We start from the raw sequence: 22,583 nt of genomic DNA on the forward strand, positions 1-22,583 counted from the left end.
TTTGAGCTTTTGTCATCAAATTTTCAGCAAGCCCTTATTTTGAGAATCGTAGAAAATGGTTAATAATTTTGTGAAAAGGCAAAGTCACAGAAATTACAAATAAGCCTTCGCCCGTCCGCCACAAGACGGCCGGGTTTTGTAATCGCTTCTGTGTTCCTTTATTTACCATATGAACATTTCTCATCAAATGTTCAAAAACCTTTTTATGAGAATATGGAGAAGACTGATTAATAAAATTTGCATTTTTATTTTTATTTTTATTTTTTTGTTCATAGCTGTTGCTTTTGTCAAGTTTATTTCGAGTACAAAGCAGACGCTGATGGGTTTTGGTTTTTCGGATAATTTGTAGTTTACACCTTATTGTAGAGTTGGTGAGTTTTTGGCCCAAATCTGTTGTTAAAATATATTTGTGTATTATGTGGGACTATTCCTTTCTCACTAATTCACTTTTGGGACTCTCTTTCAGGTGTTTATTTGCCCATGCTGATCATCATGCCTGAACATGGATAAACATCCCACAGAGGTATCTCACAACCCTGTGCAAGCTGTGATGGGGCCTTCTACTATATCTAAGAAACAGTTGACTCGAGAACAGCAACTTGTGAGCCCAATGTTGAAATATCCGCAGGTACGCATGGGGAACAAGGACTCGATGTCAGACAAGCTGCGCGATGCAAGTGCACTCTCATCCTTCTCTCCTGTGCGGGCAAATTTCTGGAGGACGTCTGCCTGTATGCCTTCACGATCTTTTAAGGTTCGCAAGGCCGCGCTACTTGGCCAAGAGAGCCTTTTTACAAACACGTTGGCAGATCCGCCTCATTTTCTCAATGGATCTTTTTGTCATGATTTATCTGGCCATATGTTTGGCTCCACTTCCACACTATCAGCATGCGTCTCTGACCTTGATTGCATTCGAAGAAATGAAGATTGTCCTCCTGTGAAGAGGAAAGGTACTAAGGAGCAGCCTTTGGAGTTGTTGAACGGTGATTGTTGTCAGTTACAAAATGATTGGGTTGAGCAAGCGGAGCTGAAAGCAAAGTTAGCAGACCATAGGACCACAGTTGAACCCAATGGAAAATGTGATTGTGAGAAGGTCAAGATGGAGTCCACAACTAATTTTCAACCAACCACTCGAGCCTCACTTTCTAAAGCCCATGAACATTCGGAACAGACGACCACTTTTGAGGTTTACACGAAGCCAACTACTTCTGTACCTGTAGAACAGGTGTTAATGCACGGACAAGATCAGGATACTATCGTTGATGGAAAGGAGGTTTTAAAGGCGACAGTGTTGCTCGGTGATGTTCGGATTGAGGAGACTAAAGTTATGAAGAGCGTTGATACTGCTTTGGAAGAGAAGTCCCAAATGGTGATTGGAGCAGAAGGATGTGACGACTCCAACAATGATAAAGAATGCTATCTGGAGTCATCTGAATTTCAGTAAGTCTGCATTCATCCAGGCATTTGTTTAAAAAAAAAAAATCCCCATTCCAAGTTATTTCTTTCTCTTGCGCAAAGTTAAGAAGCACTTTCTCTACCAGTAAACCCATGTCATTTTGTTTCTTCTTGACTGGACTGTGGCTGAGGAGAGTACTGTAGATCGGTCTTACTGAGCTTACTACACACTGGGGGTGTCAACCTTTCTCCCGTCACTTTCCTCAGACTATGAAGATGAATACTCTCCTCAGCCACAGACGCGTTGCTATAAAACAAAGCTTACCGTAAAACTTTGACTATAACGCGCCTCTGTGCATAACGTGCACCCCCAACTTGGACTTTTGTCACGGTGTAAAAATCTATAGACCTATATATAATACCCACCCCCATTTCAGCACTCGAATGAAAAAGATATCGACGTAAAATATGTTATTACATCTGTCAAAAACTGCGAAGTCCATCTCAACCACGACTGTCAGCCATGATTTCGTAATAGTTGAACAGAGCGGCGCTAATGAAAGAATATCACGGCAGGTCAAGGAACTAAATTTACGACAGTCGTAAATCGTATCAATCACGATGTTCAGTTGTGATTGCGCAAAGTTTAAACATAGCAGCGCATATTAAATAAACGGCGGAAGTCGGATAGCAATCCAACGAAGCAACCTGCAGCCTATTGTCAGACAATCACGTGGTACTCTAGTTGCTGATAATTGGCTATATTTTATTATAAAACCCAAGTGTTCTTTAACAGCTTCATTCAGTTGTTCATAAGATTTACCAGCGACTTTTATTTCCACTAGTTTTCTTACCGTAATTAATCATGAGTTCTCGACGACGATCATACACCGCAGCTCAAAAACGCTGAAGCCGAAACATTGTTGGATGCGCTGAAGATCACGGCAACAGAGCTGCTGGCCGGGAATTCGACGGAATATCTAAGGTGAACATCAGACTATGTGGACGACAGAAGGAGCGTCTGCAGTCGCTCCCACGAAGCAAAATGGCCGAACGGGGTCATGTGGCCGCAGAAACCAGTGAAAGACGCCCTGCGCCGCATTTGGAACACATGGCTGCTTGAAGGCCAGCACACCTTCACCACAGTTGGGCGCATGCACATACCGACGCTCCAAGACATCACAGAATGGATCGTCAGTCTGGAACGAGCTTGATCCTGCCATCATCCAGAAGGGCTTCATCAAGTGCTCCATTTCGAACACAATGGACGGCAGCCAAGACGATGCTCTCTGGACGGATGGCGACACCAACGCACCAGACTACGACGAATTTGACTGCGATGAAAATTATGTTCACTACCTGGACAATGACAGTGAAGGTGCAAATCTGGAGGAGGTTCTTCATCTCTTCAATGAGACGGACGAGTCGGATACTGAATACTTTACTTCATGATTGTGAACTTACAGATGATATATATTCTATATTAAACATTTAGCTATTCTTTGTTGTTGTACTTTGAGTATTGCCACTTCCGTTTTTGAAGACGTCCTCGACGATCGTTTCAATCTTTAAAAAAAACTTACAAAAAAAGTAGACCTATGTATAGTATGCACCTCTAAATTGAAAAATATTTTTGGGTATAAAATAGTGCGCGTTGTAGTCGAAGTTTTACGGTACATGGGTTTGATGGTAAAAAGAGGGCTTTCAAATTTAGCCACAGATAAATAAATAGATCAGAATGAAAAGTTTTATCAACTTAGTGGTTTTCTCTCCTGTGTATTTTTCAGGGAAGATGGCGGTGAGATGGAAGGAGAGCTCTGTTGCATTCCAGATGGTGAGAAAAATAAGGATTGTACTGGTGTATAACTCCTGTGTTCACAATAACCCTTTCTCATGCAAAATTAATGTGTAGAACTGTAGATAAACCCCAATAGCCATTTCCTCAGAATTTCTTTTGGCAGCACCACAAAATACAAAATTCAATGGATTCAAATCCGGGCTGTGGGGCACCCACTCGTGCTGTGCTCAGGCTGATGACACGATTTCCAAACAGCTGGTGGAGCAAGTCGATGGTTTCACCTGCAGTGTGCGGTGGGGCACCGTCCTGCATGACCATGCAAGTCTCAGTTGGTTTGGAGACTAATTAAGCAAGATCAGCATGGAATCGGCATTAGACCTCGCGGTGCCGCTCGCCGTTGACTGTCACGATCTTACCATTGGCGTCCTCGAACCAATACGGTCCCAGTATACCCCATCTGGCATTCAATGCATAGAAACAAGTGGACTTGAGGCCCTTGAGAGACATCTGACACCTCCTCAGGAGGCTCAGCACCCCAGAATATGTTGTGATTTTTGATAGGCCCCATTCAAATGGAGGTGTGCTTCACCACAACCACAAGGAGTTGATCCAATTTGGGCACCTTCCCATTCGGTTACTGAACCAATCACACATTGTTACTCGTCTCGTCTTGCCTTGTCATTCGGAGTGAGTTTATGCGTTACAGATATGACGTAGAGGTAGAGCTTGAGTTCAGAAGTGAGAATGCGCACCGCACAGATGAGGCTGAGATCGCCAGTTCTCGGGAACCCTGCCGGTGGGATTTCTTAGGACTTTCGATAGTTGACTCTCTCACAAGATCAATGTTCCCTTGGTCCTTGGTAACCCTTATTGTGCGGCCACCGTTGCCTTTATTTAAATTTTTCACTTTTCCATGTGCTTGGAAGTGCACCACAAACTGCTGCATCCTCCCATTAGAAGGTTCATTATGAGTGTGAACATTGTCATACGAACAGTATCCTCTGCGTGCCTGCACGTAGGATTTTGTCTCAAACAGGATATCTGAAGGAAGGTAGACTTGCAGGTAAAGTCTCTGGCCTATGCCAACCCATGTTTCAGTAGTGAAGTAGTCCATTTTATATACAAATACTTATAAAACCTTTTTTGTAGTGTCTATGCTACCTGAGTTGGCTTGATAGTGCTTCCATTTTCAGAACTGATGCATGATGCTTGGAAGCTAGGTTGAAATGGAATACAGTAGGTTTTTTCCCCTTGATACGTCTGCCAATGATCTTATAATTAATGTAAAAGTACCCTGATGTTTACTAACATCTTTGAACTGCATGTGATTTATGTATGGGTTCTTCCATGGGCCTCAGATCAGTGTTCTAGGAAAAAAATGACCCCAGTTTCTTCCTTGGTGTTTAGGAATAGCTGCAAAGGGTATTCATATAGTTATATGAATAAACTTGCAATAGTTATTAGTTAGTCCATGATACCCTGACCTTTTGTTTTTTTTTCAATGTATATTTACATATGATTTGCAAGAAAAACAAAATTGTTCGTATGTATATACAGGGCTGGCAAGACGGCCTCGACATACACACTTGCCACCAAGCCTGGCTCTAACAGGAAGGCAAAAGGTGGAAAAACGTTGTTATGATAGAAATCTATATATATATAAAACACAGTTTGTGTGTGTGTAATGTTACCGATAGACTCCTAAACGGAGAGGCTCACGTGCTTGATATTTGGCATAGACATGGCCATTGAGCCTGGGAAGAACATGGACGACCTAAAAAAAATTATTTCATAATATTTTTTTACCATATTTTTACCTCAGCGCATTTCAGCGAGGAATATTATGCACGGAATCTGACCGGTGGCAGAGCAGCGCGCTGATTCACTCAGAGCAATCACGTGATGTTCCTTGCCGCCATTAACTCAGTTACGCGTTCGCACGTATTTCAGAGCGAAAAGCGATTGCGTTTTTTCACATTTCAGCGAGGAACATTGCCATTCACACCACATAGGTTTTTTTTTCTTTCATCTTTACGAGATCCATAATTTTTATTCATATTTACCTCAGCACATTTCAGCGAGGAATATTATACACGGAATCTGATCAGGTGGCAGAGCAGCACGCTGATTCGCTCAGAGCGATCACGTGATGCTCCTTGCCACCATAAACTCACAGTTACGCGTTTGCACGTAATTCACATGTTCAAAACAAACGAGATCCGCGAAGCGAGTTGGTCGAGTCGTGCTAACCAAGATGGCGACATGGCGGCTTCACTTTTCACGGAGTATGAGCGTTCTATATATTTTCAATTCAGTGCGCCTGACTCGCTCACGTACTTGATTTGTGGCATAGACATGGCTATTGGGCCTTCACGGTGTAATTTGTGTGAGGCTTTTGTCCGATTGAGCTTGAGTCGAGAGGGCGAATGTACGGGTTGGGAATGTATGGGTCTCCCTTCTCCCACCCGGCAACGCCGGTACTGGAGGGCGTCACAGGATTGGTGAGTCTCCAAAATCCGCTTCGTGCTGTTGCGAAGATGCAGGACGATGTCGCGATTGTTGTGCTGCTCTCCGACCATGAGAACTGCAACGTCATTGTTGACTGGCCCTCCCCTTCCCTCCCCCTTCCCCCTCCCCCCTCCGTCCTCCCCTCCCCCCTCCCCGCCCCCTCCCCCTCCCCCTCCCCCCCTCCTCTCCCTCCCCCTCCCCCTCTCTCCCCTCCCCCTCTCTCCCCTCCCCCTCTCTCCCCTCCCCCTCCCCCCCTCTTCTCCCCTCCCCCCCCCCCTTCTCCCCTCCCCCCCTCTTCTCCCCTCCCCCCCCTCTTCTCCCCTCCCCCCCGTTCCCCTCCCCTCCCCTCCCCTCCCCCACCCGGCAATGCCGGGTACTTCTGCTAGTGTTCTATGAAAGAAGAAATGGGGGGATAAGGAAGAACAGGACAATCAATAAATAACGGCACAGTCCTAGCGTTCGACAGGAGATAGGAATGAAAGGAAAATGAAATCTTGTGTACAACAAGAACTTAATATATCCCGCGAAAAGCATTAAATACCAGAAACTCACAATAAAGGGGAACAGAACAGGCGAGGACTTGAGGCTGGCTCGAACTGGTTGTGGCTGCAGGACGATGATGGTAGTCGTGTTGGGTAATGTGGCTAGCGAAGTGCTGCTCGGACCAGAATAGGAGAGGATGAATGGCGACAAGAAGACCAGGAGACAAGAAAATGGTGGCCAAGCAGGGGGAAGGGTCTCTTCTTCTCCAGGTCCAAGGTACAACTCCTGTGCACATGCTCCCACCTCCGGGACTGCCTTCATGCAGTGCGGTTTCCTCACATTCGCCGCTACCTTTTTGGTCATCCCGCCTCTCTTCAGGGCTTCAGAGCCCATTTTACTGGCGTGGCCCACAATCTGATTGCCAAGTTCGTGGTCTTCTTCATGGGAAACGCATAGCACTTTCACGCTTGCCTTTGTGTCTAAGTCCACCACCTGACCTCACCTTTTACAGGAGGTTTTACACAACAATTTCCCCCAAATTATGCTCTATAAACGACGCTCACTGCCCCTCGGTGCACGTTCGACAAGACAACTCACCTCTGACAGTTTCCCTGATACAATGGTAACTCTAACCTACTCGATCACATGGTCCATATTGAAGCCTTCACACACTCTAGATATTGATCCCCTACCCCCCCCGCCCCCCCCCCCCCTCTCCGACCACGTAGCAGTATTTACACTCCATTCTACTTCTATTTCCGTCTTGAACTATTTCTGACTATCTTGTTTGTATAACCTTTTTAACATCCCTTGTATGTAACTCGGTAACATTTCCCTTTTGCATTTGTATTGAGCAGAGTATATGGGTGGGTGTGATGGAAATGCACAGTTATGTTTATTAAAAAGGATCTTTCTGCAGATGTTTCTGATTCTTCACCATTGGATGTTGGTGATGTCAAGTCCCCCGACAATGCCAATGACAAAACGCAAGGTGCAAACAGGTGCTACAAAATTGACAAAAACCTTCCATTGTAATTTTTACCTGTGGCGTGTCACAGTTCTACAAGAGCTTTGCGTGGTGGTTGTTGTTACCTTGCGCTCGCGAACCAAAAAGGGTCATTCCATGTCAAATCATCAAAGAATCTGCCGTCATCTCTCAGATTTTTGTAAAACTTTGGGAACCAATTGGGACCCATGAAAAACAGCTAGAACTAAAATATTTTTGCTAACAGCCTCTTAATTAGTGAGATACAGGTTAACGAACTTTGGACTAATTAGCGCAATGTCGCGAATTCAAATGGCCATATCTCTAAAAGTATAACACCTAGAGAGCTGGTTTTGGTGTCATTTTAAAGGTATTTACATGCCCTATAAATTTGTCTGGGCAACATTTTCCTACCTCCAATCACAAAAAAGTTATCACAAAATATAAACTTCAATCGTGAATCCAAAAAGAATGTATCCTTCAAATTTCCTCAAATTCATCCCAGAGGTACCTTATGATGTCAAGAAGCTTCCACATACATTTTGTGATGGGCACTCCAATAGTTTCTGAGATATGAGCAATAATGTACATGTACGTATGGCATATAGGTTCGAAAATCAGCATTTGTAATGCATTATACAATCATTCTAACCTAGCCATGACAGGGAACACAGGGAACAACCATCAATTGCTTTGAAGTATCATATACTTTCATTTTCAACTGGGCCTGAGGGGAATTCTCATCTGGGGAATTCCAACTGGGATTTCCCATGTGGGTAAGTCGAGGTGATGCAACTTTCACAGTCTAAGATCCCCAGGGAAAGTCCAAGTTGGCTTAGTGTAATGCTTAGGCCTGCCACCAACAGAAATTGGCAGTTCACTTCTGAAGGAGCTGCAGAAAAATGACGACTGCCAAGGAAAAGTTCATCTTGAAGCAGAAATCCTGCTGCAATCCCTTTGGAGCTCATGAAAAACCAAAGTCGTCTGGCTTGAGAGCTGTTAGCCAAAAAGCCATAGCCGCTCATCCAAGCCTCAAACTGCAAAGTGCACAGAAAATCTGTACCCAGTGTTGTAAGAAACTGGCAAAAAGACAACCAGGTGTGGTAGAGACTCAGAGTGAAATACCATTACCAGTGACCAGCAGCGCTATTAGCAGTAGTGAGGACAATGATGGTGGAGGTGAATCACCAATACCAGGCAGTTCAGGGGAGTTTGAATTTCATTCTCCTGAAATGGAACTGAATACACTGAATGAGTCTTTGGGATTGATTGGAGAATCACCTATTCCAAAAAAGAGACTTGCTGCAGATAAATATGTGAAATCCAAAACCAAGAAAATCGGTGACACTGGTTAGTGAACCTAAGTCAGGTTAGTGAACACTGTGTACTTGAACTCACTTATTGATTGTATAATACATTACAAATGCTGATTTTCGAACCTATATGCCATACGTACATGTACATTATTGCTCATATCTCAGAAACTATTGGAGTGCCCATCACAAAATGTATGTGGAAGCTTCTTGACATCATAAGGTACCTCTGGGATGAATTTGAAGGATACATTTTTTGGGGATTCACAATTGAAGTTTATATTTTGTGATAACGTTTTTGTGGTTGGAGGTAGGAAAATGTTTCCCAGACAAATTCATAGGGCATGAAAATACCTTTAAAATGACACCAAAACCAGCTCTCTAGGTGTTATACTTTTAGAGATATGGCCATTTGAATTCGCGACGTCGCGCTAATTAGTCCAAAGTTCGTTAGTCTGTATCTCACTAATTAAGAGGCTGTTAGCAAAAATATTTGAGTTCTTGCCGTTTTTCATGGGTCCCAATTGGTTCCCAAAGTTTTACAAAAATCTGAGAGATGACGGCAGATTCTTTGATGATTTGACATGGAATGGCTGAAAAGCAAGGTTAAGCGATTTACGTACGTACGTGTCTGCATTTTAAAAATTCATTTTCTTGGCAGTCGTTCGTCCGATTGACATTAAATTTTCACCATAGTATGCGTATAATTTTTTTCTGATTATTACAGGTGTGGCCAAAAATATTGGCACCCTTGCACTTTTTTCAAATAATGCACCATTTCTTCCAGAAAATTGTTGAAATTAAAAAATCTTTTGGTACCCACATATGTATTTCTTTTGTTTGCAGTGGAACAAAATGAAAAAGCTGAAAAAATTATTAAATCTTAGCTTATTCCACACAAATCCTAAAATGGCCCTGACAATATTATTGACACCTTTTAGAAGTTGTTAGAAATAATTAGATTTCAAGCAGGTGATTCTCCTTTACTTTAGAATTGAACTCACCTGTGGTGAGTTGCCGGTGCCTGCAATATATAAATCGCTCATTAAACCAGTTTGAATGGAGAAAAGTAGTCATTCTGCTGTTTGCGGTACACACAGTGTCTGTGTGTACCGCAATGAGCATGGAGAAAATAAAGAAAACCAGAAAATTGTCTGAGGAGGTGACACACAAGATTGCAGCCAAGAATGGACAATCTCAAGGCTAGAAGTCCATCTCCAGAGACCTTGATGTTCCTGTGTCCACAGTACGCAATGTTATCAGGAAGTTTAAGGCCCATGGCACTCGAGCCAACCTCTCTGGACGTGGCCGCAAGAGAACACTTGATCGAAGATTGCAGCAAAGGATTGTTTTAATGGTGGAGAAAGCACCTCGATCAACTGCCAAACAGATTCAAGCTGACCTTCAGACTCAAGGTACGACAGTTTCAACTCGCACCATCCGTCACCAACTCGTCACCAACGTCTCTTATCGATGAAAGGGGGTTCTATGGTAGGAGACCCTGGAGGGCCCCACTGTTGAGAAAGGGACATAAGAAAGCCCAATTGGAGTTTGCCAAAACACACCTGAACAAGCCAAAATCCTTCTGGGTGAATGTCCTGTGGACAGATGATTCCAAATTAGAGCTTTTTAGTAAAGCACAATCTCTATGTTTACAGAAAACAAAATGAAGCCTTCAAAGAAGCTTCATTTGCTTCTTTGAAATTCCATGGAAATTTGCATGGAAATCTCCACGCATGGCTGGCGGACTTCCTCTCTAGTCGTAGTCAACGTGTGGCCCTGAATGGGTTTCTCTCATATCCTCTTCCTGTTCAGGCTTGAGTTCCCCAAGGCAGTGTTCTGGGCCCTGTGCTTTTTCTGGTCTTCATCAATGATCTCTCTGACTCTCTTGAAAATCCTCTCTATCTCTTTGCTGATGACTCTACTCTCTGTCGCTCCATTCTTCATCCCTCAGATCGGCAGTCTGCAGCCTCCTCACTCTCTGCAGACCTGGACAAAATCACAGACTGGGCAAACAAGTGGAACATGTCTTTCAATCCTGACAAATCTGACACTCTTACGATGTCTCTCCGAAAAGACCGACTGGACAACCCTCCCATCCACTTTCTGAATAATCCTCTCCAAGAAGTTCTGTCACTCAAGCTTTTGGGTCTCACATTTCAAATCTGGCCTCCAAAGCCAGTCGCCGACTGGGCATCCTCCGTCGTGCGAAGTCCTTCCTTGGCACACCTGAGCTCCTCACCACATACAAGGCTTTCATCCGCAGCTCAATGGAATACTGCTCTCCCCTCTGGGCTGGTGCTCCTGCCTCACACCTAGCTCGTCTTCACGCTGTTGAAACCAAAGCATTCAGAATCATTGGAATCTCTCGCGATGAAGCTAACTCCAAGGGCCTCTCGCTCACTCACCGCAGGCAGGTTGGTGGTCTTTCCGTCTTCTACCGACTCCTCTGGCCTTGCCCCCCCCAATCTCTCTCTGGGCTCTGTCCCGCAAATATTCCTACAGGTCGCACAAGATCTGCCTGCAACCCTCTTATGGTTAAACTGCCAAAATCAAGACTCTCTGCTCACCTTCACTCCTTCATTCCTCTTTTCTCCCGCCTCTGGAACAAACTCCCTCACTCTCTTCAATCCCACTCCACCCTCCAGGTCTTTAAAACAGCTGTTCACCACCATCTCTTATCTTCCCCCATCCAAAACCTTGATCTTTTCTACCCCTGCTAATTTCACCCCAATTCCACTTTTTTGAAATACCAACTTCTGTCCTGGAAGTCCTTGGTGTCCTTGTGTTTTATACTTCTCCCACCCCCCCCCCCCCTTCCCACGCCTTCTCCCCCCAAGCCCTCTCCCTCCCACACATCTCCCTGCTCTCAAATGTTGTGTGCTCTCAAGTGTTTGTGTGCTTCCCCTTCTCTCCCCATCTTGTCTTCCGCTCCCTCGTTTTATATATTTTGTTTGTCTGGTTGATTTGTTTGTGAAGTAAATGTCAGCTCTTTCACGAGCCTCGATTCAGTATCCAAAAAAAACCAAAAAAAAAAACAACCTTGCAGTCAAACATTGAGGAGGTTCAGTGATGTTTTGGGGTTGCTCTGCTGCCTTTGGCATGTGTACCTTGAATTTTTTCATGGCATCATTAAATCAGGAGATTACCAAGGAATTTTGGAGCGCAATGTTCAACCTAGTGTGAGAAAGCTGGGTCTCCGTCAGAGGGCATGGGTCTTGCAGCAGGACAATGACCCCACAAACACTTCAAAAAGCACCCAGGAATGGTTCAAGACAAAACGCTGGACTGTTCTGAAGTGGCCAGCAATGAGTCCAGATGTAAATCCCTTTGAACACATTTGGGGAGATCTGAAAACAGCAGTTGGGAGAAGGCATCCTTCAAATCTGGGAGAGCTGGAGCAGTTTGCAAAAGAAGAGTGGGACAAACTGCCAGTAGAGAGATGTAGGAAGCTCATTCGTGGCTATAGGAAGCGCTTGACTGCAGTTATTTTGTCCAAAGTCTGTGCTACCAAATATTAAGTCGATGGTGTCAATAATTTTGTCAATGCCACTTATTTTTATTTTTGGATTTAAAAGGACATACAAAGTTCTGAATCAAAAACAAAGGTTCTGTAATATTAACAGTGAAATAAAGAATTGTGGAGAACAAATACTTCTGTCAATTTCAACTTATTTTTTTCGAGAATATTTTGAGTTATTTGAAAAAAGTACAAGGGTGTCAATATTTTTGTCCACTGCTGTATGACGTCATAAGTCATGTGAAAGGGGCACTATCTTGTTTGTATTCATTTAATCATTTTCTTGGCAACCGTCGGTGCGATTGACACAATTTTCACATTAGCGCACATTTACTCGTGTAGAATTTTTAAGTTTGACGTCTTAGGTTATAAGTGTAATAAGATATAGGAATAAGAATTCCATCATTGGTGCCTTCATTATATGACGTCATAATACAACAAATACGCTTTGTTCGAAATTCAAAACAGTTCGAAATTGAGCATGACCTACGGAACAATTATATTGGAGAATGTAAATTTTATGACGTCATCGGGCATGTGATCTGGCAGCCATATTGGATTAAAAAAAACAACCTTAAAAAACAAGAGTTGGCATTCCACCAAGTTGACTGCGTGTGGTAAGTATTCTATGAATGCCATCTAGTTGTGGTTCTTGTTGGGGATATATTTTTGAAATGTGCCCCCATTGGTCAGATAGCTGTCGGACCCCCACCCACATTTGTCGCTTGACTCCACCCACCATGGCCATGGCACCCAGACAAAAATATGGCCACAATCTTGGTTTTCTGGTGGTCAGGCCTGTTGGCCTCCACTGATTATACACTTCTCGGGGTTGTTGCGTCAAATTTCCATTGGCCTTATTTGGGTCTAGTGTTACTGACTATGAGGTACCCCGAAAAACTCTAATCGATGTCGAATAAAAATTATTATTTAGATTTACACACAGTACGCAGCTCCCTAAGAAAAGCGTTACTTAATGTTGGGTTTAAACAATTCGTGATGGGTGAGAGGTGTCGAGTTAGTCTTTTGATCATGCATTAAATGCGTGTTTCCGATTCCCGCTGTTCATCTTTTAAGAGTGCTTTAAATGTGTGTTTCCCAATCGGCCCATTACCGGATTTTGTCGCAAGTTGGGACCACAGTGTAGGCCTCTGCTGATTATAAGATTTATTCTTTTTCTCTCAATGAGTTGATATGTTTACTTAATATCATGTCCCAACCTTTCCTCCTTACTGCCACAATGGTCATCACAACTTTGTGATTTAATATGAATGATAAATGTTTGAAATGTATCCCACTCTCTCCATTATTTTTATTGAATTTGTTTTGCCCTTATCTTTACCCATATACGCAGCACATGCACCACACCAAAAACATACATGACATGCATACGTCCATTTCCTGGTTGTATTTCTAAAAATATCTATCTCATTTTGCAGTACAATCAACTCAGCTACAGCAAAAGAGTTGGATAGTCCACTTCTGCGTGAGACACCTGCGCTAGTGCCCAGCCTATTTACGAACATTCGTCCAACCATATACTTTGGGACCAGTGATGAAAGGGGTAATCTGCATGTCTTTCAATCCACAATGCAATTTTTATTGTTGTAACTTACTCCTGAGCTCTCGTTCTCACAAACAGCATATTAACCTTATCTCTCCTTTCTTTATGGACTATGGTGCAGTCGAGCTTCTTCCTCGATCTACGCGGAAGCTGCTGAAATGGAAAAAGAGCCCAGTGACCCCTATAATAGTGAAGCAGGCCATGACTAGGTCTCACTTCACCATCACATCTGGTAGGCCCTGATTTAACTCTGCATCCGCCCTTGTTGCCTCTATCACCGAAGGTGGGCGGAGGTTATGTTTCCTTTAATCATATTTCCCACCATCTCATGACATAGTTTTTGTTTTTTTTAACATAGTTTTGCTCGTTGTTGCAAGAAAATCACTGAAACATTCAGCACCGTTATACCTCTGTGCTTTCATTCTGTACCGTGGTGCACAGATGCTCGCCAATGGTTACTTTGCTGGGGAAAACACATGCATTCTCCAGCTTTCAGATTCTTGTTGAAACATCAGAAGGTAACTGCGATCCTTAATTTGTTTACTTGCATTTTCTATGCTTTAAAAGTAACTGTGGTGCTTTTGTGTGGCTTAGTAATATAAATTGCAAAGCACTAACTGCTTGTCCAGTCAGAGATGTAAATTGCTACTCTTGGCACTTCAAAGGTAAAGAAAAACACTGTTATTATCTGTCCATTTGTTCCCAATATATAATTATAACTCCACAGTTTTTTTGTATTCTTTCTTCTCATTGTATCTCTTGTCTCTATTTTTTTTGGATACAAAGTTGAGGCTCATGTAAGACCAACGCATAAAACACTAAGACATAAACAGAAAACTCATAAAACATATAATAAAGGGAGTGTGGGAGACAAGAGGGGGAGAGAGAGGGAAGTACATCAACAGTAGAGAACAGGGACAGTGGGTAGCTCTGAGGAATGGAGAGGGCTGGTGTTGGGGGGGAGGGGGGGGGGGGGGGTGGGAGGTGAATGGGGTGAGTGGGTTCACGGTATAATATGAATGAACATTACTAGGACTTTCAGAAAAGAAAAACGGAATTTGAAGATGTGGATTTGGGGTGTATTAACGTGGTAGAAAAGATCAAGGTTTTGGATTGGGGAAGATTAGAGATGGTGGTTTACAGCTGTTTTAAAGACTTGTAGGGAGGGTGGGATTGAAGAGAGAGTGGGAGTTTGTTCCAGAGGTGGGGAAAAAGAGGAATGAAAGAGTGTAGGTGAGCAATGGAGTGAATGAAAGAGTGTAGGTCTTCTTCCATATCGTTTATAAAACTGTTCTTCGTCATCATTCCAAAGGTTCAAAGGACATTAATAATTTATTGGATAAAATATTGCTTTGTAAGTGATAAAGAGCAAAAAAAAAGGAATTTGTTTGATATTGAGGAACGAATAAAACATGAGACAGTAACACACAAGCATGTGTACTAAGCTGATCTTCAATTCTTTTAAAAACATGTTTTGATGCTTTCCATTTCCAAAATAATATAATGGCCTTTCACACATATTTATGAGAAATCCCCCGTCAGATCAAGTGAGCCACGTGAAATTTTACGATGACAAATCTTTGACTTCATTCCTCTCCTCTCATCCATACCAATTTTTCATTCTGGAAACGTCATCTGGTTCTGCCCTTTAGTCTCCTGCAGAAACTGACTAGTTAGAAATTACACCCAGAAACTCGTACAATTATTGATAAAGCATCACGAAGAACTTGCCATCTTAAGGGAGTACATGTGATTTTGATTGTTCTTGCTTTCTTACTCTACATGTTTTTATTTGCTTACCATACTTATGTCTGTTCTCCATACTCCTCCTCACATGACCATATTTACAGCTGAATCACTTCCCTGGAACATTCCAGATTGGTCGCAAAGACTTGCTTTGGCGGAACCTGGCCCGGTTACGCAAACTCTTTGGCCGACAAGAGTTTGGATTCTTTCCGCAATCCTTTGTTTTGCCCTTTGACTTGCGACAACTCCAGCGTGTTTGGGATCAGGGAGTCGGCCGGCGCCGCTGGATAGCGAAACCTGTGACTTAACCTTTTATTTTTTTCAGAATTTGTCTGTATCCAACAGTCATTTGCTAGTTTCATGTGAGCTGTGTACAAAGTTTGAATCCTTTATTGTGGGCTGTGTAACTTGATTTTTTTTTCAGCCAGCGGGTGCGAGGGGTAATGGTATCAAAGTACTGCATAAGTGGAACCAGCTGCCGAAGAGTCGTCCCTTGGTGGTACAGAGGTGAATAATGTTGACTTTAGCATCTTCCATGCAATCTTTTCAAAGAGCTTGATTTATTGGTTCATGAGTTATCAAACAGAGTGACCACTATATTCGTCATGGGTGGGTCTGTCTGTCTGTCTGTCTGTCCGCAGCATAACTACCCGATGATATCATCCGATCTTGATGAAACTTGGGTGGGAGGTTGATATCATGATCTAGTTGTGTCCTGCCTCGAGTGGGCGTATTGCGCCCATTGTGGACGGAGCCACACCCGAAAAAGATGTCTTTTTAGGGGGTAATCGATTTCAAGCTACATCTTCTCCGAGGGGTTTGGTCGAATCTGACAGGGGTTTCAGTATTTGGTTAGGCCAATGTCATGTGTCTAGCCCCACGGAGCTCGATTTTTCATTTTCGCCCCAAGGTCAAGGTCACAAGGTCACAAAATTTCGAAAAGTCGATTTTTGATGGTTTTATTACATTGTTCGCTTCCTGATTGGGTGACATGTCGTACATGATCTTATATTATCACATACATCATGAAATACAAGTTTTCCAACAAATTGCAGAATCTTCGACCTTTGACCTTTGAAGGTCACAAAGGTCAAAGTTGTCGGAATCGAACCGAATTTTCGGTATTGTGTAGCGAACTAACCTCACAACTGATTATACATTATTTTCTATCTCATTTCAAGGTCAGTAACCTTCATTTTGACATTTCCGGGCCTGGCCTGTTTCGGTCATAGTCCGTCCTTTGTCATTGAATACCGCTCGCTCGTGAACCATCGTCGTCTCCTGACTTGTTATATCCAATTTTATGTCGGTTGTATTCTCTCTGTGACCACTATGAAACATTATTCGGTGATTTTAACTAAAATACTTTATCTTTCACCGTTTTATTTTTTTAATGGTTAAATAAATATACATAGACTTTTGGAAACTGCAAAGTAAAACTAAAAAGCATCTGAAAATGCAAAGCCCGTCTGCATCCATTTTGTGTTCAGACTTCTTATTCTTCTGTATGCTAAACATAATGAAAACGGCAAAAAAAAAAAATACAAAAAAAAACTTCATGATTTTAGGCAACCTTGACCTTTTGACCTCAAAAGCAAGAGGCTTCAGTGACCCAATATGCAAACCCTGCTCAAATTTCAAGTCGATCAGATGAAAATTGACAATTTTATGCAATCTTGACCTTTGAGCTTTTTATCTAAAAACAAACAATAGGCTTCTAACTTTTGATTGGTGTATCAATACAGTGACCCTAAATGCAAAAACCCCGTCTCCTGCGCAGGTCAACAATGTAGTTAAAATTCTGTTTTATGATGTACTTTTTTTTAAACTAAAGAAAGGAAAGAAAAGAGGATGAAAGAGCAAAGGAGAATGACAGCAAATAGGTAAAATAAAAGAGGAACAAGTACAGATACATTCAAAGTACACCGCCCCCATGCCAAATAATTAAATATCCTACAGCGCAGCATTGCCGGGGTGCCTCTGGAGCCCGGCAATACCGCAGTGCAGCTCATAGAGATTGCATTGGGAGAGAGAGGTGTACAATAATTATTGATCGATTAATTGCATAATTAAAATCAATAAAAGATTATCATAAAATATTTTCTTAATCAATTGGCTAATAGCATAACTAAACCACTAGTGCTTCATCCGAAGATGTATCTTTTAGAAATTTAATTAAATGTCATTAATAAAAAATTAATTGATTAATCAATAAATAATGAAATGATTAATCAATAAATCAAAAATATCCTTGATAGCTACATCACTTGGTCACTGTCATGTCCAAATATTAGCTTCCTTGCTCAAAAGAAAAGAAAAAAAAAAGAAAAGAAGAAAAAAAGAAGAAAAAAGAAAGAAAAAAGAAAAGAAGAGATATTGGCCAAATGAGAAAGAAAATAAATAAACGATTAATAATGAAAATAAATAAATAATAATCAATAAAAAATTAAACTATTAATCAATTCGGTCATAGAACACATAAACCACCACCATTTCATCAGAATCTGTAAGTTAACAAAAATAAAAAAGTTTAGTCATTAATCGAATAATGAAATAATTAATCGATTAATTGATTAATTGATTAATTAATAAATCAAAAATAGCCTTTGCAGCCAAATCACCTGGTCATTGGCATGTCCAAATATCAGCTTCCTAACTCAAAAGGTGCCTGAGTTAATGGTCAGAAGAGAAAGGAAATGTGATTAATTAAATAAGTACTTAATTAATCGCTAATAATTAAATAACTCCTCAATTTATTGATTGATCAAAAAACAAAAAATATATATATATACACACACACACATATAAACATATAAACATAAATCGGGCGCTACTTTTGACTCACCCTGTATTATGATGCAAAATGAACTGATTAGATTTGGGCGTCAGAGGTCATATCAGGTAAAAATGTGATACTTGAGAACAGCTGAAGGGATTTAAATCAAACTTTTCACAGCTGTGTATAATGATGTAATAATGTGGGTGGAGACACATTGGTCGATGTCGTGACGTCAAAGTGCCGTTCTCATATTTTTATTTTTTCCAATGCCTCCCAACCCTCCCCGTTCCTCTTCGAGCCCTTGCCGTATAGTCTAGTAGGAAGACTAGGTCCCCCTGCACCCCCCGGAGATATACTTCTAATCAGTGTTTCTAGATTGGAAAAAATGTGTAGAAAATGACTAGCTATGGCCCCAAGCTGAAAAAATGTCCCACATACCATTTTTATGCAAATTACTGCTGCAAATTTTATGCAAAATTATGCAAATTTTATGCAAATTTTTGATGAGGAGTAGAGTTGAGGGGTCTTTGAGGGCTTCATCGAGGTGCTCTCGGTTGCAAGACTGGGTCATTCTGAGAAGCACAGCAGGGTCAGAGATCATGATGTTCTCCTCCTCAGTGAATCTCTCCATCAACAGCCTCTCCATTGCCTCACACACTGTTTTGAGGCAAAAGAGGGACTTTGCGTAGGCCTTTCCACTGAGAACACCTTTGAGAGATCCACTTGTTACTAGTTGTGCCTCAAAGAGAATCTCTGCATATCCAGAACCACGCATCTTGTGTCCAGTGAGCATCCCGATGTAGTTCATGGATGTGTGGAAGGGTCCAATCGTTACTACATGACTAGCAAATTCATTTGGCCAGCGCCAGATGATGGGAAGGGCTTTCATGCAGACACCCAGATCAAATGTATTCAGGACCCATCTCTGACCCACCTCAGCAGTTGCTGCCTCGGAACGCTTCAGTAGCTCACGAACAACTGCGTTGTCTGTGATCGGTCTGTGCCTGGTGCCTGCATGGCATGGCAATGGCCTGCAGCCTGTGCCTGGGCTAGGGGGTTTCACCTCTGCAACTGGTTCTCCCCCACCCAGCAAATCAACAGTCGACTACTGCACGCCTATCCACCAACCGATCACAGACAACGCAGTTGTTCGTGAGCTACTGAAGCGTTCCGAGGCAGCAACTGCTGAGGTGGGTCAGAGATGGGTCCTGAATACATTTGATCTGGGTGTCTGCATGAAAGCCCTTCCCATCATCTGGCGCTGGCCAAATGAATTTGCTAGTCATGTAGTAACGATTGGACCCTTCCACACATCCATGAACTACATCGGGATGCTCACTGGACACAAGATGCGTGGTTCTGGATATGCAGAGATTCTCTTTGAGGCACAACTAGTAACAAGTGGATCTCTCAAAGGTGTTCTCAGTGGAAAGGCCTACGCAAAGTCCCTCTTTTGCCTCAAAACAGTGTGTGAGGCAATGGAGAGGCTGTTGATGGAGAGATTCACTGAGGAGGAGAACATCATGATCTCTGACCCTGCTGTGCTTCTCAGAATGACCCAGTCTTGCAACCGAGAGCACCTCGATGAAGCCCTCAAAGACCCCTCAACTCTACTCCTCATCAAAAATTTGCATAAAATTTGCATAATTTTGCATAAAATTTGCAGCAGTAATTTGCATAAAAATGGTATGTGGGACATTTTTTCAGCTTGGGGCCATAGCTAGTCATTTTCTACACATTTTTTCCAATCTAGAAACACTGATTAGAAGTATATCTCCGGGGGGTGCAGGGGGACCTAGTCTTCCTACTAGACTAGTAGCATCTTGGGCCAACCCTTTGTGTGAGGCTCTATATCCACCCAAATTACCAAGTCGAGCATGTGCCTCAAACCTACCTTCATCAACCATAACTCCTTTAGGCAGTTGAACTCTTGTTATGATTAAGCCATGTTGCCTTTTATGACATTTAAACCTTTGTTAGCCACTAAACTGATGTGGAAATTCAATGAGTGCACTTTTTTTTCAAGTGGTTTTGCATTTTTCTAGCAAATACTCTTTTTGTGTGCTCCCTTCTTTTTCCTTCTGGTGACAGGTACTTGCACAAGCCTTTCCTCATTGACGGATGCAAATTTGACCTTCGTGTTTATGTGTACGTCACATCTTATAACCCCCTACGCATTTACATCTTCAATGATGGCCTAGTACGCTTTGCAAGCTGCAGGTGAGGTTTTTGTATTCCCAACACCTGTGTGTGAAACTTGCTCATTTCCTCACCAGTTCCCCCATTTCATCAGCTCCTCCCCACTCTACACTGCCGCAGCAGGCTGTTACTGCTATATGCAACAGGCCTTCAATTCCATAATCCGCATATTCGGAAAACTTTTTTAATGCAATGTTCTTCTTTTTTTGTTGTTTTTTTGCTTTGGAAACTTTAATACGCACAAGTAATAAAAAAAAATTAAGTGAAAGGATGTTGGAATGACATGCCAAAAACTATGTAAACAAGGTATGGATGGTCACAAGAAATAATCATGTGAAACCATCCCTACATTTCTTTGATTAGTGATTGTTGCCTGTCTATCCTTCATCGATTTGCAATGATGGTGGTGTCTGTTCATTGTTTCCATCCATTAATTTCACCAGTGAGTTATTAGTCTGATAAAACACTTAAGTACTTGTTTCTGTGCTTAAAATGTATATACATACTGGAGAATTATATTTTGATTGTACTGTGAAATATCTTGTCGATTATGTGTGAAAACACTGCATTCAATTGTCATACTATTATAAAATAGCAGCAATAATATTCCATTTAAAGCACACCAATATCGGTTTGAGGCAATTGTCAGCCAATGTAATTGACCCTCAGCCAATTGTTGCCACGGCCCACTACACCAGGCTCATTCCGCCCACCCCTTAGGCCTTCATTGTCGTACGCGTAGGTTTGCAACTTTGCCTACTTTGTGGAATCCTTTCAATTTATGAAAATTCCGAGTGGTCTTAGTGGATTTGTAAAATGCAGTGGATTTGTGTAAATAAAAAAGTAATGAGCTTTTTTTAAAGTTCGGCTGTCCGAAACACAGGAGAAGAGGAAGGAGAATTGCAAATGGGCTGTTTTGGGGTCTCATTTTTGTAGTTCAGTGATGTCAGATTTCCACAATGTCAGAGTGCACACAATCGTCTAGATCTCTAGAATGTTGGATGTGAAATCTTCCACAGATGACTGGTAGGTACTTTATAGGTTTATAAGTTTGTATATTGGAGAATCTTTTGAGGATTTTGTTGTCGTAAACCTATGGAGTGTCCGTGCCATCCCTACATAGGAAGTCTAGTGACTTCCTGATGCTTATAAATCACTCGTAAACTTTCTATCCTTTTCGTCTCCCCTTCGTCCTCCTTCTGTATTTTCTTCTGCACAAGGACTCGTGAACCTGACCACAGTCTCTCTTGTGTCTTTCTTTTATTTTGTTATTGTTCCAACTTGCTCTCCAGATTGTTGTGATTAATAGGCAGGTAGATCTAGTCTCATTATCCATCCTAAAGTACCTCCACTGCCCTGGCTGTGATTTTTAAGCATCGGAATTTTTTGCATGTGTGCTGGTATGTATGTTTGCACATGGACAGGCTTTGCATCCCAGCAAAGCGCTGCTTGTTCGTGGAATGTTTTGAGCATGCCAGCCTGCAAGCAGAAACCCCCAAGGACAGAACCGTCACTTGAGTGACCGACAGTATTGAGTGTGATACTGCTGTTGTGGGTAGCGGAGTTATTCCTTTGACATTTTCTTGGTGATGCAGGTATTCGCCTTCCACTAAGAACCTTGGAAATCGATTTATGCACTTGACGAACTACAGTGTGAACAGACACAACTCTGCCTATGAGGTCAATCTTGACCGGAATGCCTGCAGTGGACACAAGTGGTAAGGTGTTTGAGCATTTGTTCATAGTGTGATTATCAAGTTTGGGTTATGATGTTTCTTATCTTCAGACTTCAGTTTTGAATGGTTACTCTATTATTTGTCATACGTTTTAGATAAGTCATGGATTTTTACAGGATAATATAATCATTGTATAAACCCAAATCACCAGACTGCCCACTTGGGCCATTATCATTTCCCCCCCCCTGTTTGCAGGGCCCTGAAAGCACTATGGAATTACTTGAATGAGCAGGCTGTGGATACCACAAGCTTATGGGAACAGATAAAGGATATAGTCATGAAGACTATCATGGTGTGAGTGTCAATTTAAAATCGATTTGACTTAATTGAGATAGAAGATATGTACGTGTTTATTTTTTTTCATACATACATACATACATACATACATACATACATACATACATACATACATACATACATACATACATACATACAGTCATACATACATGCACTACATGGCCAAAAGTATGTGGACACATGAACATCACACCTGTATGTGCTCGTCAAACATCTCATTCCAAAATCATGGGCATTAATATGGAGTTGGTTCCTCCTTT

The 22,583-nt window shown here is 42.0% G+C and overlaps 1 protein-coding gene across 3 annotated transcripts; it reads left to right on the plus strand.

Annotated features, from left to right (window-relative positions):
• Positions 1 to 465: 465 nt before the first annotated feature.
• On the plus strand, positions 466 to 22,320 carry LOC137412193 (tubulin monoglutamylase TTLL4; the record flags this gene model as incomplete). Of its 3 annotated transcripts, none has more annotated exon segments than XM_078769638.1 (12): positions 466 to 523; positions 629 to 1,440; positions 3,183 to 3,229; positions 7,104 to 7,185; positions 13,442 to 13,566; positions 13,688 to 13,798; positions 14,008 to 14,084; positions 15,417 to 15,611; positions 15,737 to 15,819; positions 20,183 to 20,311; positions 21,886 to 22,008; positions 22,222 to 22,320. In XM_078769638.1, coding segments are annotated over 12 exon segments (1,904 nt in total), but the record flags the coding sequence as incomplete, so codon positions are not given.
• Between the last annotated feature and the right edge of the window lie 263 nt (positions 22,321 to 22,583).

The sequence above is a fragment of the Myxine glutinosa genome, unplaced genomic scaffold (genome assembly GCF_964187855.1).
Source record: "Myxine glutinosa unplaced genomic scaffold, kmMyxGlut1.1 SCAFFOLD_3624, whole genome shotgun sequence".
In the NCBI taxonomy this organism is placed as follows: Eukaryota; Metazoa; Chordata; class Myxini; order Myxiniformes; family Myxinidae; genus Myxine; species Myxine glutinosa.